At 41.4% G+C, this 16,997-nt stretch overlaps 1 protein-coding gene across 12 annotated transcripts in view; it reads left to right on the plus strand.

Moving 5' to 3' along the window:
* The window catches only part of PCM1 (pericentriolar material 1), a 175,261-nt gene extending 159,858 nt beyond the window's left edge, over positions 1-15,403 (plus strand). For 9 of the 12 annotated variants that reach the window (XM_056559117.1, XM_056559153.1, XM_056559143.1 and 6 more), the window contains 9 exons: positions 1,067-1,261; positions 5,942-6,004; positions 8,258-8,381; positions 9,796-9,956; positions 10,036-10,099; positions 11,054-11,256; positions 11,912-12,004; positions 12,088-12,217; positions 15,119-15,403. In XM_056559117.1, coding sequence (XP_056415092.1) covers positions 1,067-1,261; positions 5,942-6,004; positions 8,258-8,381; positions 9,796-9,956; positions 10,036-10,099; positions 11,054-11,256; positions 11,912-12,004; positions 12,088-12,217; positions 15,119-15,144 — 1,059 coding nt within the window. In that variant the 3' untranslated portion in view covers positions 15,145-15,403. The remainder of the gene's footprint in view (positions 1-1,066; positions 1,262-5,941; positions 6,005-8,257; positions 8,382-9,795; positions 9,957-10,035; positions 10,100-11,053; positions 11,257-11,911; positions 12,005-12,087; positions 12,218-15,118) is intronic. The other 3 variants (XM_056559133.1, XM_056559204.1, XM_056559212.1) reach the window with 1 other exon arrangement.
* The last annotated feature ends 1,594 nt before the right edge of the window (positions 15,404-16,997 follow it).

Here is a 16,997-nt window from a genome sequence, read left to right on the forward strand (position 1 = left end):
ACTTAGTATAGAAGGGTGAATAGGGGCCTCACTCAGTATATAACTAGACCAAGAGTAGCCGTACTGCAGCTGCAGCTTGCATCTCAGAAGGGAGAGTGAAATGGAGAAAGCATACAGTAGCAACTTATATTCCTTGACAACAAAAGGAATGGTTATTGAACTTCAGCATGTTGGTCCTTCTTTCCCCCAAATGAAATGAGAGTTTGGGCACGTTATATGCATACAAGATAGCTGGGCCCTTTTGCCAAAGTCAGTTGGTTGTTATATAGTGAACCTTTGGTCAGTTAAATTAGCAAACTGAGGTTTTTCATTTTATAGCATCAGGTGTCTTCATTCCAACACTGTTTTTACGTGTTGTGCTCCAATTTTTTTTACTTGTTGTGCCCCCGTTATTTTTTTCCGAATAATTATTCACTTGTAAATGCTCTGCAAATGAACACAAATCATAAAGATCAGCACTTGCTATCTGGGAAGTGTCAGCTTGTGAAAAGGACCTTTACAGAGCATTGTCTAAACAGCATACATTTGTATCTACATTTGAGCAGAGAGTATGTTACTGGTTTGCTTTCTGTGAATATACAACAGTGTTCTCATTCACTGACCGCAAACTAACATCTTGAAAATGATAGGACATTGAAACATACAGAATATTAGAAAGTTGTAGATCTTTTTATTGTTACAGACATCCCCTTTTAAAGGGGTACTCCGCTGCCCCAACGTTCAGAACATTTTGTTCCGAACCCTTGAAGCGGGAGTCATGACGTCACCGCCACGCCACCTCAATGTAAGTCTATGGGAGGGGATGTGATGGACCTGGCCGTGACGTTTCAACACCCGCACCCAGCATTCTAAATAAATGCCAAGTGCTGCACAGAGATCGCAGGGGTCCCAGCAGCAGGCCCCCTGCAATCAGACATTTTATCCCCCTATCCACAACCTCGAATTTTACAACTGCTGATCTGTAATTCTGCAGTGGATCCGGTGTGTGTGAATGTATAAAGTACATAACTACGGAAACATTAATCTTTGTGGATCCATCATTGATTATCCTTTTTGTGTTTTGTAGGATTCATTGGCAAAGTTTAGTAATAAAAAACTGAAGGATTGTGGAGAAGATCTTCTTGTTGAAATTTCAGAAGTGTTGTTCAATGAATTGGCCTTTTTTAGGCTGATGCAAGACCTGGACAATACTAGCAGCTCAGTGCAGAGCAGAAGCCAACAAAATGCTGATGCTGATGTTTTGCAGTCTTTCTCAAAAGAGGTCGATAATTTTATCTTTTTATTATAACATATAAAATGTGTATGTCGCATTAAATGCCTTAACAGGTTGTGGGTCTAATGGATGTGTGCATTTGTTTTCTTTCTGCAATTTATTGCTACCATTGAAGGCACCTTGGGGGTCATAAAACTTTCTTTGGCAAACATTCAGTGGCATTATAATATAAATGTAAAAGGCATACATTTTTAATTACATTTTTTTTAATGGTATTTAAACTAGAAATTTGTTATTCGGTGGTCAAGATTTGGTTGACTGCCAGTATGATAGGTGAACATCCTTTGCTATTTTTGAAAAATTAAAATGTACATGTTTAAAGGGAACCTGCTATCAGTTTCATGCTGCCTGACCCACACACAGTATGAAACAGGGACTGATTTCCTTATTACAGTGATGTATGATTCACTTTAATATTACTACAAAGCTCATATACAGTATAGTGTTGGTCACTGTTAAAGTATTTCAAGTGAGCAGCTATTAACTGGGGAGAGGTGTGTTTGACATGGTCCATTTTCTCCTGTTTTTTTTTCCTAAACATTTTTTCCTAAAAGCTGCCATGACGTGTAAGAAAAAATTATGGACATAGAACCTTTAACATTTCAAGATTCCCCATGGTAATACAGAAATGTTACTGTATGCTTAGTGGAGATATCTGATTAAAGATGGCCAGTAGGCTGACAGTCACCTCATGCTAAGTTTTACCCAACCACCAAATTAATGTGCTTACTTGTGGCACTAACAAGAACTTGTGTTGTTAACAAAAACTTTTTATATAATGTAGATAATACTATTATATGTATATTTGTAATATACATTGATTAAAAATTGGGTATTTTTGTGTGATAAAATGTTGTCCCTGCAGCTATTGCCTGTGTGTCTCTCTGAGGAGTCCAAATACCAATTCCTGTATTTGGACTCCTCACCAAAACGTACAGGCACTAGCTGTAGGGACAAAAAAATATACACATTTTTTAACCAATGTGTATTTCAAATATACACTGCTCCAAAAAAATGAAGGGAACACTAAGATAACCCATCCTACATCTGAATGAATGAACTAATCGTATGAAATATTTCCGTCTTTACATAGTTGAATGTGCTGACAAAATCACACACAAATTATCAATGGAAATCAAATTTATCAACCCATGGAGGTCTAGATATGGAGTCACACTCAAAATCAAAGTGGAAAACCATACTACAGGCTGATCCAACTTTAATTTAATGTCCTTTAAACAAGTCAAAATGAGGCTCAGTAGTGTATGTGGCCTCCACGTGCCCATATGATCTCCCTAGAACACCTGGGCATGCTCCTGATGAGGTGGCGGATGGTCGCGAACTCCTGGACAGTCTGTGGTGTAATGTGATATTGATGGATGGAGCGAGACATGATGTCCCAGATGTGCTCAATCGGATTCATGTCTGGGGAACGAGCAGGCCAGTCTATAACATCAATGCCTTCCTCTTGCAGGAACTTCTGACACACTCCAGCCACATGACGTCTAGCATTGTCTTGCATTAGGAGGAACCCAGGGCCAACCGCACCAGCATATGGTCTCACAAGGGGTCTGAGGATCTCATCTCGGTACCTAATGGCAGTCAGGCTACCTCTGGCTAGCAAATGGCTGTGCGTCCCCCCAAAGAAATACCACCCCACACCATTACTGACCCACCGCCAAATCGGTCATGCTCGAGGATGATGCAGGCAGCAGAATGTTCTTTACGGCGTCGCCAGACTCTGTAATGTGCTCAGTGTGAACCTGCTTTCATTTGTGAAGAGCACAGGGTGCCAGTGGGGAATTTGCCAATCTTGGTGTTCTCTGGCAAATGCCGATCGTCCTGCACTGTGTTGGGCTGTAAGCACAACCCCCAGCTGTGGACGTCGGGCCCTCATACCACCCTCATGGAGTCGGTTTCTGACCGTTTGAGTTGACACATGCACATTTGTGGCCTGCTGGAGGTCATTTTGCAGGGCTCTGGCAGAGCTCCTCCTGCTACTCCTTGCACAAAGGCGGAGGTAGTGGTCCTACTGCTGGGTTGTTAGCCTCCTCCACTTCTCCCAATGTACTGGCCTGTCTCCTGGTAGTGCTTCTATGCTCTGGACACTACACTGACAGACACAGCAAACCTTCTTGGCACAGCTCGCATTGATGTGCCATTCTGGATGAGCTTCACTACCTGAGCCACTTGTGTGGGTTGTAGACTCCGTCTCATGCTACCACTAGAGTGAAAGCACCGCCAGCATTCAAAAGTGACCAAAACATTAGCCAGGAAGTATAGGAACTGAGAAGTGGTCTGTGGTTACCACCTGCAGAACCATTTCTTTATTGGTGGTGTCTTGCTAATTGCCTATAATTTCCACCTGTTGTCTGTTCCATTTGCACAACAGCATGTGAAATTGTCAATCAGTGTTCTACCTGAGTGGACAGTGTGATTTCACAGAAGTGTGATTGACTTGGAGTTACATTGTATTGTTTAAAGTTAATTTTTTTTAGCAGTGTATATATAATGGTATTATCTACATTATATAAAAAGGTTTTTAACGGTACACGTTAGGGGCCCCAGTTTTGTATTGACAGTTACTGCTTTTGACTTACATCCCTCTGTGATCCCTAAACATTCCTAATTTTGACCTGGGAAATACGGTAGTTTTGCTTTAATAACTTTATTATATTTATTTTGAATTAGATTGAATCATATATGATTCATGTCATTTTTCCATACAAACATATTTTACAGAATAAACAATGTGTCCCTCTTTGACCATCCAGAAAGTTAGGGAATATGTTCTAGTCCTTAGTTTTATTGCCACAACAAACTAAGAAGGAAAGCTTGTATTTTCTGCCATCATGAATATGAAGAAAGGGAATGCTGCAAGACATCTTTCTCAGTGCCATGTGACAATCCTGGGCATTCTGCTCTGGAATTGGTTCCTGTTTAAACCCTGCAAAATACTGCTTTATAGAATTCACTTTGCCACCACTTGTTCCTAGGTGCTCTCCCTACTATAAGAGACTTTGTGATCTTACCAAAGTGCTGTTCATATTGCTTGGTTTAGTTGGAACAATACATTCTGCCCTATTCCAGAGGAGCACTTGGCTTTGTGAATGATTTTTAACCAAAGTAGATTTAGAGCAGATGTTTTGTGCTTTGAGATCTTCGGACAATAAATCTGATAGTAATGTAGGCATAGAGAAGGGTAAATCACATGGATTAGCAGCATAAAGGCCTTCAAGGAGAAAATGGAACACTGATTTATATTCTCCTATCTGACCTAAGTGATGGAGATGTACCACGATCCATTTATACCTGTGACTTTTTCCCAAGCTTTCACTTGTTTTAGAATATGCTAAAGTGAAAATATACTATGCAAATGTGATATTTAAATCACATTAATTTAGCTACAAGAACACCTGCAGTTTAAGATTCTGATCAGATAGATTATGCTCCAAAATAAATATTTCTTTATGGATGAGAGCAGATATTAGTGATATAAGGGACATATATAACAGCTGAAATGAAATCACCAGACAAGTTGAAGTTTATTTAACCTTTGAGTGGCTGTAAAGTGCATGATTATATCTATGGTTTATGTGCTGTGACACCTGTGAGTTAATCATCCAAAATTGCAAATTATATCATTTCTAGTAAATGAGAATTGTGAAAGTACATTTTGGAGGTTTCTTCCATTCATCTTAGTAGAGCTGTGCTGTTTAGAACTGGTGACTAGTCCAGTGATCTATGTGCCTACTGCCAGACCACACCAGTCAGGCCTGTATTTTAATAGGGCATGTACACCAGATTTGCATTAAATGGATTGTCCCACCATTACAACTTACCACAGTCCACAGCATAGGGTATGAATGTATGATCACAGGGGTCTGACTAATGGTACCCCCACAATATGGAAAACGGGGTCCATTCTTCAGTTGTTACAGATTGTTGGTCCCTTCTGCACAACAGTACTCCATGCATTGTATCTGAGAGAGATCTGGATAAACATTCATTTACAGGTCACCTGTGTGGGTCCAAATTAGGATAAGAGGTATAATTTGGTCAAATGAGAAAAGCTACATTAATGAATACACAGACAAGCTGGTACGAAGACCATAATGTGTTGATCTGTTTATTGAAAATGGCTTCCCATCTTTTATACACTAGAAATATATAACAGATTATATTGTTTTGGATATGCACTCAGCATTTTCTCACATGATCATAAGAAAACATGCCCCAGCCCTCATAATCATTGGAGACCGTCCCAGATTCAAAAGAAACTGTCTTGTCTCTCAAGGTTGGCCTACCTCCCCAACATGCAACCATATCTCATGTTCTTGCTCACAGAATCCTTGTTTTCTGGTATTTAATCATCCAGTTACTATTGTATATTTAGTTTCCATATCAAGAGCCTCCAGAGACAGCCCAGAGCTATACTCAGCTGTCTCTGGCAGCTCCCATAGACAGTAGAGCAGTGGTTCGCACAAACATGACTGCTGCTCCAATCCACCAAAAGACTCATGACCCTCAGACCCCTCCGTGATAATACACATTTTCCCTATCCTGTTAGACTGTACATATTAGGGAGGAAAACGTAATAAATCAATAAAGATAACATTAGCCTCATGAATGCAGAGTTTGCAATTTCATTTTGATATTTTCTTTTAGGCAAAGAAAATTTTTGTGTCTGAAGAAAACACTGAAACTGGAGAGATTGATGATGAAGACAAGGTATTTATATATGTATTTGTTATTCACCACGTTCACCATCCATAATGGACACCAATTGGGGGTAAATGTTCCCTCCTCTAGCAAACCAAAATCTAGATTTGTATGAATCTTTACATACCGTATTTTTCGCCATATAAGACGCTCCGGCATATAAGACGCACCCAATTTTAAAGGAGGAAAATCTAGAAAAAAAAGATTCTGAACCAAATACTGTAGTAAAATATTTTATATCAGTATAGTTCCCCCACAATAGTTGGCAGTATAGTTCCCCCACAATGATAGGCAGCTCCTCCCCCCTCCCCCCCCCCCACAATAGTTGGCAGTATAGTTCCCCCACAACGGTAGGCAGCTCCTTCCCCCTCCCCCCCACAATGATTGGCAGTATAGTTCCCCCACAATGGTAGGCAGCTCCTCCCCCCTCCCCCCACAATGGTTGGCAGTATAGTTCCCCCACAATGGTAGGCAGCTCCTCCCCCCTCCCCCCCACAATGGTTGGCAGTATAGTTCCCCCACAATAGTTGGCAGTATAGTTCCCCCACAATGGTAGGCAGCTCCTCCCCCCTCCCCCCACAATGGTTGGCAGTATAGTTCCCCCACAATGGTTGGCAGTATAGTTCCCCCACAATGGTTGGCAGTATAGTTCCCCCACAATGGCTGGCATTATAGTTCCCCCACAATAGTAGGCAGCTCCCCCCCACAGACATACAGCTTCAAGCCATATACAGTGTATGGCTGGAGGCTGTATCTCTGTGTGCTGCCCCCACAGTGTTCCGGTCACCGCTCCTCTGGCCGAGTGTCACATCTACTGCTATGGCCTATGGACCATAGCAGTAGGTGCCGGGACCGGAGGAGCGGTGACCGGAACGCTGAAGATTACACACCGCCGGTCACTCACCAGGCCCCGGTCGGCGTGCGTCTTCCTCCGGTCCTCCGGCGCCTCTATGGTTGTACGCACGGGACGTCACTGAGGTCCCGTGCGTACAACCATAGAGAGGCAGAGGATCGCAGGAGGACCGGAGGAGGACGCGCATCGGCTGGGGAATGGTGAGTGACCCGCGGACATCCTTATGTCCCGAAAAGATTTTTCGGGACATAGGGATGTCCGGCATAGGAAAACCTATGATTTTATCTGCCCGGGCCGGCTCCTGTGTGCGGCTGCAGGCGGGGGCCGGCCAGAGCAGGTAAAAACTAATACTGTATATTAAAAACCAGGGGGCCTCCAGCTGTTGTGAAACTACAACTACCAGCATGCCCAGACAGCCTTTGCCGGTCTGGGCATGCTGGTAGTTGTAGTTTCAGAACAGCTGGAGGCCCCCTGGTTTTTAGTATACAGTTATTAGTAATTCACTTGCCCGGCGCCCGGAACTGTATGTTCCAGGCGTAGGGCAATAAACATAGCCGGTGAGAGGTGAAAAATTCACCGGGGGTCATGAGGCTGCTGCGGGTGGGGAGCGGGTAGTCAGCGCTGTACCGCACCGCCGCAGCCTCTGTACTTACAGCTGACTTCCCGCTCTCGCCCTCGGCAGCCTCGGGCGTATATTCGCCGTATAAGACGCACCAACTTTTCCCCCCACGTTTTGGGGAAGAAAAAGTGCGTCTTATACGGCGAAAAATACGGTATATATTGCAGCTCTAAACACTTAAGTGACTCCAGTCAGCTGACAATAGCAATCATTTGTCATTGCCTCAAGCCATTCTATTATAAAATTAAATAAAAGTTAAATGTTTGCGTTTAAAGAAAATCTGTCTTTTCATCCATTGCTGCCTTTTCAAAGTTTAGGTCAGAACATGATAAACCTGGAGCATTATATAAGCTTAGCCAAACCTTTTCATTTCTACACAGTGTATTTTATGGTTACAATTTTACCTTTTTTCTGTGAGTCAATACTATTACACAATGTATATAGATTTTTTTTTTTTTGTTACTTCACTTTTCGTAAGAAAATGAGCATGCTTAAAATTGTCCTTTTGAGCCCTTTTGACATCTATTTTTTAATTTTTTTGTATATGGGGCTGTTTGAGGGCTCATTTTATGATCGACTTTTATTGCTGGTTCTAAGGGGATAATGCCGGACATCAGCAAGAGCTGCAGGTCCTGACTGCTGATAGTAGCCATTACTCACCGGCTCCTTAGCCTGTTTCATAGTCTACAGGTGCAGAATGTAAATGTACAGTTTGTGACTGTACTACCCATTTAGGCAAAACATCAAGTCGTTGCCCTATTAAAATGTTTGTTTTTCATCTTCTTGTTAGGACAAAGATGAAACTGAGACATTACCAAAAACGCAGACGAAAAATATTGATGTTTCTGAAGCTCACAGTGGAAGGTCTGACATTTCAGAGGAGGAAGATGGAAATGACATGCCTGTGTCTATTAGTAAGAATTTTAGTGTGTTCCTTCTTTCACTTAAAGGTTTCATTTTTCATTTTAGTAATGTCCCCACACTGCCTAATAAAATAATAAAAACTTTAACTCGCCTTCCTCCTCTCTCTTGTAGGCTCCGTTATCAGGCTGCTCTCTGTTGACCACTTGCTTTCCAGGAGCTTTAGATGTGATGTCATTTCCCTCGGCTGCAGACTCCAATCTCTGCGGCTCGGGGGAAAGCAGTGTTGCCAGCCACGGACAGAGTGCCCTGATACCGGAGGTATGGAGGAAGGTAAGATAGTTATTTTATTAGGCAGTCTTGGGAAAATATTAAAATAAAAATGTCACTAAGGTCTTGTGTACAAATGGGTTTCAAGAAAAAGAACTCTCCGATATACCGTATTTATCGTGGTATACTACGCACTGGCCTATAACACACACCCTCATTTTACCAAGGATATTTGAGTAAAAAAAGTTTTATACCCAAATATCCTCGGTAAAATGAGGGTGCGTGTGTGTGCATGCGTATACCCCGATAAACCCCCAGGAAAGGCAGGGGAGAGGGGCGGTCGCTGCCCGCTTCTCTCCCCCTGCATTTCCTGGGGTCTAGAGCACTGCTGCCGCAGCTTCTCTGCCATTGGCTATCTGCGCCGCTGCCCGTTCTCTCCCCCTGACTACCGGTGCCGGCAATGGGGCATCGGTGCCGATAGCCAGGGGGAGAGAAGGGGCAGCGGCACCCATTGCCGGCGCCGCTGCTCCGTTGCCTCCCCGATCCCAAGTTGTATAATTACCTGTTTCCGGGGTCGGGTCCGCGCTGCTTCAGGCCTCCGGTGTGCGTCCCATGCGTCGTTGCTATGCACTGCGCTGCGCAATGACTAGTGACGTCATTGCGTCTCGCAGTGCATAGCAACAACGCAGGGGACGCACACCGGAGGCCTGAAGCAGCGCGGACCCGGCAACAGGTAATTAAACAACAGGGGATGGGGAGGCAACGGAGCAGCGGCACTGGCAATGGGTGCCGCTGCCCCTTCTCTCCCCCTGTCTGTCGGCGCCGACAATGGCGCGCCGGCACCGATAGTCAGGGGGAGAGAACGGGCAGCGGGACCGATAGCCAGGGGGAGAGAAGGGCCGGCTCTAGACCCCAGGACAGGCAGGGGCAGGGAAGCCGGCAGCGGTGGCGGTCTCTGCACCTGCAAAGCCGCTGCGCCCGCTTTAAATCATTGAACTGCAGCGGCTTATCAGCGTATAACACGCAGGTAGACTTTAGGCTAAAAATGTTATCCTAAAAAGTGCGTGTTATATGCCGATAAATACCGTAAATTGTGTACCAACAGAAGGAAATATAATTAGGCTTGTGAAGAAACATAGGAATATAATATATATTCCTATTATAAAATAAATCATGTGTATGGTTTTCGTGTGTTAGGCTTATCTAAAGCAGAAACACAAGCTTTAACAAACTATGGCAGTGGTGAAGATGAAAATGAAGAGGAGGAGGAGAATTACGAGTTTGAGGCAGGACCTGTGGATGTACAGACATCACTGGAAGCCAACAATGAAAATACAGAGGAACATGAAAAGGAGGCAGTAAGTTTTATGTATATGTTGGTAGAAGTTCTATGATCATTACACAACGCATGCAATGACTTGTTCTTTACTAATACAGGTTTTGAACAATAGTCCCAAGGAAATGGCAAATGAACATACTGAGATGCTAAAGCAGGAAACAGGTAACCTGTCTCCATATTATAAGCAGCATGGTTTTATTACATCCTTAATACTGATTCCACACTTGTTTACAGAGATAACACAAGGGCCCTGTTCCATGGGCATTTATTGGCCGAACAAGGTTATATTGCTCTGTGTAATAGGGCCTAGTGATCAGCTGACAAGAGAGCAAACACTAGTTTGTTGGCACCGCTCACTGTAATAGGGGAAGTGTGGTTGATGAGTGATTAAAGGGCCACCTAAACATTCCAGGGGTGCCTGCTTGACAGTCAAACCATGTAATAGGCACTCATTTAGTGCACTTGCCGGCTCTTCTGCAGTTTCATGGTGATCTACCAGCAAATGTAATTGTTTTTTTGATAGCTCCAGTCAGATGATATCCTGTTAACTTTTAAAAAGGTGTGATGTATACTGATTTACAATGAAGAGAATTGTGAGCATTGACGATGTAAAATGTGCGGAATGTCCGCCTGGAAAACGTTTCCGAACTAAAAGTGTATTCTTTTTGCGGATGTCAGAATCTGGATTTCTGCAGCAGAAACATCTGCCACAGTAATTCCACTGTGTGCACAGTGCAGCAGAATCTCATTGAAAACAGTGGGACTTTCACACGGACATTCTTCCGTGTGAACATACCCTTAAGGCAGTCCAGTCTCAAGCCCCATCCCTTGAGACTTGCTTGATATCCCTCCAATTACTGGCTGGTAGTGACATGCAGCAGCCATGGGAAGTTCCTTAAGCCTGGACTGGCAGGTTTGGGACTGCACTGCCTGACTCGTGCTGGTATCTTCAATGCCCAGATGACTCTCCATCAGTATTATTGACAGATTTTACTGCATCGGAAATAATACATCTTAAAACAATCTCAGGTACTGTAATAAGGCATGCTGGAGGTTAAAAACACTACAATTGCATTTAACTTCTTGTGTAAATATAGCTTTATAATTCTGATTTAGGAAATGACCAGACTTCAGAGGAAGACCAGAAAAGCTTATCGGCAGACGTTTTATCCCTCAATACATCTACTCCACTGTTACTGAATAAGGAGAGTGAAATGTCTTCATCTGTAGATGTGGATACCAAGTCATCACTGGCATCAGCAGAAAGCTCAGGACCTGGCAGTCCAGCAACCGATTCCCCTGTCCTGGTTAATGAATATGTAAGTAGTCAATTTATATTCTTATATTAAAAATAAATCTAGAGAATAATACTGGGCTTTTCCAAAAACTGCCCCAGCTGTAAGTAGCTGGTTTTCCTGTGGGCCATTTTCAAGCAGCAAAGCCAGAAGCGGTCTAAGCATGCTGGGAGTTATAGTTTTGCAAAAGCCTGAGGCACCCCCGATGGGAAACAGCAAGCTAAGCAATAAAATGTCATGGTTTAGACAGGTCCACCTAGGCAGGTCTTACTCTTTCCAGCTAGAAAGGAGAAAAGAGGTCTATATTTTCTGAATAAACACATCGGAAAGGTATGTCTTATTTAGAAAATCCCTCCATAATTATCTAGTAAAACGTATTTTATATGTGACTTTTTTCTTCTTCTTTATGACTATGACTTTATTTTATTAAAAAAAATGTTTTATTTTCTGCAAATGGTCACATGGCTCCCTTGCATGGACACTTTTCATAGTACTTCTCTTGTAGTCTGGACAAGTAGCTTTGTCACCAAGTACAAACTGTAGAGGAAGTAGCATATGGATCTTAAAGCATTAAAGATCATTCTGTTTGTTGATTCTGGTAATTCTGTCCTGTATATTTGTACTCCAGCTCTTTTTTTTTTTTTTTATTCTGCTATTGAGAAGTTTTTTTTTTCCCTAGCAGGAAACTGGTTCTGGAAATTTGAGTCAGAAATCTGATGAAGATGACTTTGTGAAAGTTGAGGATTTGCCTCTTAAACTAACCTTACCTAAGGTATGTTAGCAGTAGCAAAAGGAAGAATACGCTGAAATAACTTTCGTATTTAAGCTGAAGATTTCAATTTCTATTGTTTTTAGACAGAACTAATGGCTGAGATGGAGAAGGAGGAGCTGAAAAACAATTTATGTGATGAGATACTGAATTTAAATGGGCAAGAAAATGGTGCAGATGATTTGGCAGGAGATGCATTGTTGCTGAAAGAGCCTGGTGAGTCACTTTTATTGAGTATATATTATGTAAGCATGCACTTCTATTGTATCGAGGCACTCTCCATGGCAGAATTAACACTTGACTATAATGTGTGCTCCAGTGTACCTTAGCTATTTGTTTATTGGCTTTTAGTTTTTAAACCCAAAAATAGCATTTTGTTTTGGAGAGGTAAGGTCAGACAGATTTCTAAAGTCACAAGTAGAAAAGATGGTACAAAGCACTCACCAGTGATGCAAAGTGAAGATTTATTAAGCCATAGTGTAGTATAGTGTATGGCTTAATAAATCTTCACTTTGCATGACTGGTGAGTGCTGGGTACATCTTTTCTATTTGTGAATTTACCCTACCTCGTGCACCACCACAGAGTATACGGAAGTGCTGACACACTCTTATATTGAACCTGAGATTTCTAAAGTAAGTCTGTAGCTATTAAACATCTTGTAAATGAAGCCAAGAGACAAAGGGGGAGCACTAGAACACCTTTGTTCTGGCTATTGGACATTACAGCACATAGACCCCACAAACATTTTCTATAACTAGAGATACCTGTCAACAAAGCGTGTCTGGCCTTGGACCTTTATTTCAGATTAAGACAAAGCTGAGTGCCAGCCTCCGATTTCTTCTGCATTTCTTTATAAAAGAGACCATAGGTAAATTCTGAACATGTGAATATACCTTACATGTATATTTGTGGAATATTAAAAATAGAGATGGATTCTCACAAAAGAATGGCCGAGACTAGTTTTCTGTTGCACATGTGCTGCCAGTGTGCAACAGATTTACTCAAAGGTTGGCCCCATAGTTCAAGGGACGCTGGCCCTGATTTATCAATAGGTGTAAGAGTAAAACTGGAGAGATTTTTCCCACAGTAACTAATCACAGCTCAGGTTTCACTTTACCAGAGCTAAGATAGGAAAGCTGAACTGTCATTGGGAATATCTTTCCAATTTTTCTCACACATTTTGATAAATTAGGCCCTATCTTTGTTTTCATCAGAAATAAGTGACCTGCCACTAGTGGTGACATGTTACATGCAAGTAGATGGGACTTCGGGCAAATCTGTATCTTGATCACTGACAAGACCAAAATAAAGCTTTATGGTTGCAAACATAAGGGCTATGTTTAAAGAGGACCTATAGCGAAAAGAATGTAATCCTCTAAGTGAAACACGTGTTGTGGCTCGCTGGTGTATTTTCTGGGGGGAAAAGGTGAGCTCTAAAGGCTTGGAGAATTGTGTGAAAATTAGTGGCAAGATGAATGCAGCATGTTATCAGAAAATACTGGCAGACAATTTACATTCTTCTGCACAAAAGCTGTGCATGGGATGCTCTTGGAATTTCCAGCATTTGCCATTCTGTTATAACCTACTGTTGAATATGAATTTTATAAGAAGCTTGATCATAACTGAGCGCACTAGCGTCAAGCTTACCGGTGCGGCAAGGAGCCACTTTGCCTGCATGTACCTAAGAAATAAATAAAAAGTCACGAGAAGTTTGTGGGTTGCCTGTGTTTCTTCTTTTTGATGGATGTTTTGACTCAGCGTTTTTCTGTTCTTGCATTTTCACTTTTTCCTCATCACCTTCTAAAAATCATAACCCTTTTAATTTTGCACCTAAAAATCCATGTGATGGCTTATTTTTTCGCCACCAATTCTACTTTGCAGTGACATTAGTCATTTTACCAAAAATTCCAGGGCGAAACGGAAAAAAAAATTATTGTGCGACAAAATTGAAGAAAAAATTTCATTTTGTAACTTTAGGGGGCTTCCGTTTCTACGCAGTGCATTTTTCGGTAAAAATAAAACCTTATCATTATTCTGTAGGTCCATACGGTTAAAATGATACCCTACTTATATAGGTTGGATATTGTCGTACTTCGGAATAAAATCATAACTACATGCAGGAAAATTTATATGTTAAGAATTCTCATCTTCTAACCCCTACAACTTTTTTTTTTTCCGCGTACGGGCCAGTAAGAGGGCTCATTTTTTTGTGCCGTGTTCTGAAGTTTTTATCGGTACCATTTTTGTATTGATCGGACTTCTTGATCGCTTTTTATTCATTTTTTCATATAAAAAGTGACCAAAAATACACTATTTTGGACTTTGGAATTTTTTTGCGCACACGCTATTGACTGTGCAATTTAATTAACGATATATTTTTATAGTTCGGACATTTTCGCACGCAGCGATACCACATATGTTTATTTTTATCTACAGTTTTTTGTTTTTTTTATGGAAAAACGGGGGTGATTCAAACTTTTAATAGGGAAGGGGTTAAATGACCTTTGTTAACTTTTTTTTCCCACTTCCTTTTTGCAGTGTTATAGCTCCCATAGGGACCTATAGCACTGCACACACTGATCTCCTATGCTGATCACTGCAAAGCCATAGCTTTGCAGGGATCAGTCAGGGGCTCGATTGCTCAAGCCTGTAGCTCAGGCTTGGAGCAATCAATCCCCGATCGGATGAGGCGGAGAGAGGTAAGGAGACCTCCGCCTGCGTCCCAGCTGATCGGAACATCGCCATTTAATCGTGATTGCCTGATCAGCCCAACTGAGCTGCCGGGAACCGTTTACTTTTTCAGACGTGGCAGTCAACTTTGACCGCCGCGTCTGAAGGGTTAACAGCAGGCGGCACAACGATCTGTGCCGCACGCTTTTAGCCCAGGGTCCCGGCTATCGTTAGCAGCAGAGACCGACCCGGTGTGACCCTGTTTCACACCGGGCTTAGGGCATACAGGTACGCCCTAAGTCCTTAAGAGGTTAATATGAGCTGCAGTAGAGAGTCACTAAGACTTTGTCTCTTTACAGGAAGCTTAAAAAAAAGTGTTTTGCCTGCTCACTTGTGTTTTCTGTGTTGTATTTTAAATTGTACTTTTTTTTTTTTTTTAATTGCAGATAGTTTTGGATCCAGTTCGGCTTGAAATGCACTGACCTTTATTATGCAGACCTTAAGAAAATTAAACATCTGCACTATTCCTTCCATGTTTGAAAGTTTATAAAAAATATTGTCTTAGAACACAGTCATTCAAGATCAGCAGCGTTAACAAAAAGGAACCCTGCGTTCATCTAAAAGTCCAAGCACTGTTCTTTTTCCATGTCCCAATTTCTGTCTTTGTATGGTTTTCTTTTTGTAAATTCGGAATTGTTTGAAGTTCTAAATAAAGTTTTGACTTATCTGTACTTGTGTTTTTAATACTAGTAAGGCCAGTTTCGTGCAGTCATACATTACAAAGTGATTTGGATACACCGGGAGAGATTTATTTATACTGTAATTCAAACACAATGCAAAATTTATCACACTGTGTTATACCGTTGATAATTTGTAGACGGTCTAGTTTAAGTTTTTATTAACTTTGTTTATTTACACAAAGATTTTATGCCACAATTTTGGTGCCTTTTTTTTCGAACATTGGCCTAGAATTCTTAAAACTGTCTCATTTTTTCATAGTGCAAACTTTGATTGTGCCAGACTTATGAAAGTGTCTAAGGCTAATTGTTAAATCTAATTGTATTTTATTGTTTATATTATACTATATTGTTTAGGTTTATACCAACTTTTGGTTGGCGTACTTCAAACCATAATCCTGCTGTAACCCATAGGAGCTAACACTGAGGAGAGAAAGTTTTAACCTCCCATCAGTTTTAGTTTAGTGTCAGTAGGAGGTGATCACAGGTCTGTTCACACTTCCTGGTGCAAATTGATAAAGGAGTATGAAGTATTCTACCTCTTATTATGGCACAGTTTTTTCACAAATAGTAGAAAAGGAAGCAGTTTAAATAAACAAATACATAATATGCAGTGTATTAAGGCCTCTAGCCTTAGAATCAGATTTTTTCCTTTTGTATACTGTTTGTTTTTTACACGGCTAAACTTGCACTGACTCAGTTACATCCTTGTAAAAGATTAACAATAAATGAATACATTAATTGTAGAAACCATAAAGCAATAACCACTACAGCCATGTCTTAAAGCATTACTGTGTAGGTGTTTTTAAAGCAAAATGGCCTTTTAAAAAAAAAAAAACTATCAAATGTAGTACTTTTGTTGTTCGGCCCTAATTATGCACCATTTGTAAAAGGGATCGGCTACCTGACCCCTATGAGGCATGAGCCACTAAAAAGTTATGTTACACTAAGAGAGAAACCGATGCATCCACTGTGCATATAGTGCTTTTTGAGGCCCAGACCATACTAGTCATGTTTTCCATGTTTAGCTAGAAAACCATAGTTGCTATCATTCCAGGCATATCCATTTTTTTTTCCATCTCTCCCTTGGGGAGATAAACCTTTTTGTTAATATGCAAAATGAGGCTCGATTGCGCAGGGAGCATTCCCCAGCATGGCGCATGTTCTCTGTATCGCTACTTCACAGCCTGCTTGAATTGCCCTATCCGATTTGACTGACAGTCAGTAAATAAGTAGATTGATTTTTTTATACTTACTGTAAAATCTCTCTGAGCTTCTATGGGGGGGACAAAGGAACCATGGGTATATGCTGCTTGCCACTAGGAGGCGCTGACACTAGGCAATAACAAAAACAAGTCGACTCATCCTGGCAGAGGATATACCTAGGGGTGTGGAAATTTAAAAAACTACCTGTCCACAGGACTAAAATGGAGCAAAATCTACTTGTCCCTCACGACAATCTACTTGTCCTGGGCAATTTTTGCTTTTAGACTCTCGTTTTTTCCTCCTTGCCCTATAATAGTCATAACTACTATAAATGATACTTTTTAATTGAAATGGTAAGAGATAATTTTGTAAATTAGTGGTT

The sequence above is a fragment of the Hyla sarda genome, chromosome 1, assembly GCF_029499605.1.
Source record: "Hyla sarda isolate aHylSar1 chromosome 1, aHylSar1.hap1, whole genome shotgun sequence".
In the NCBI taxonomy this organism is placed as follows: Eukaryota; Metazoa; Chordata; class Amphibia; order Anura; family Hylidae; genus Hyla; species Hyla sarda.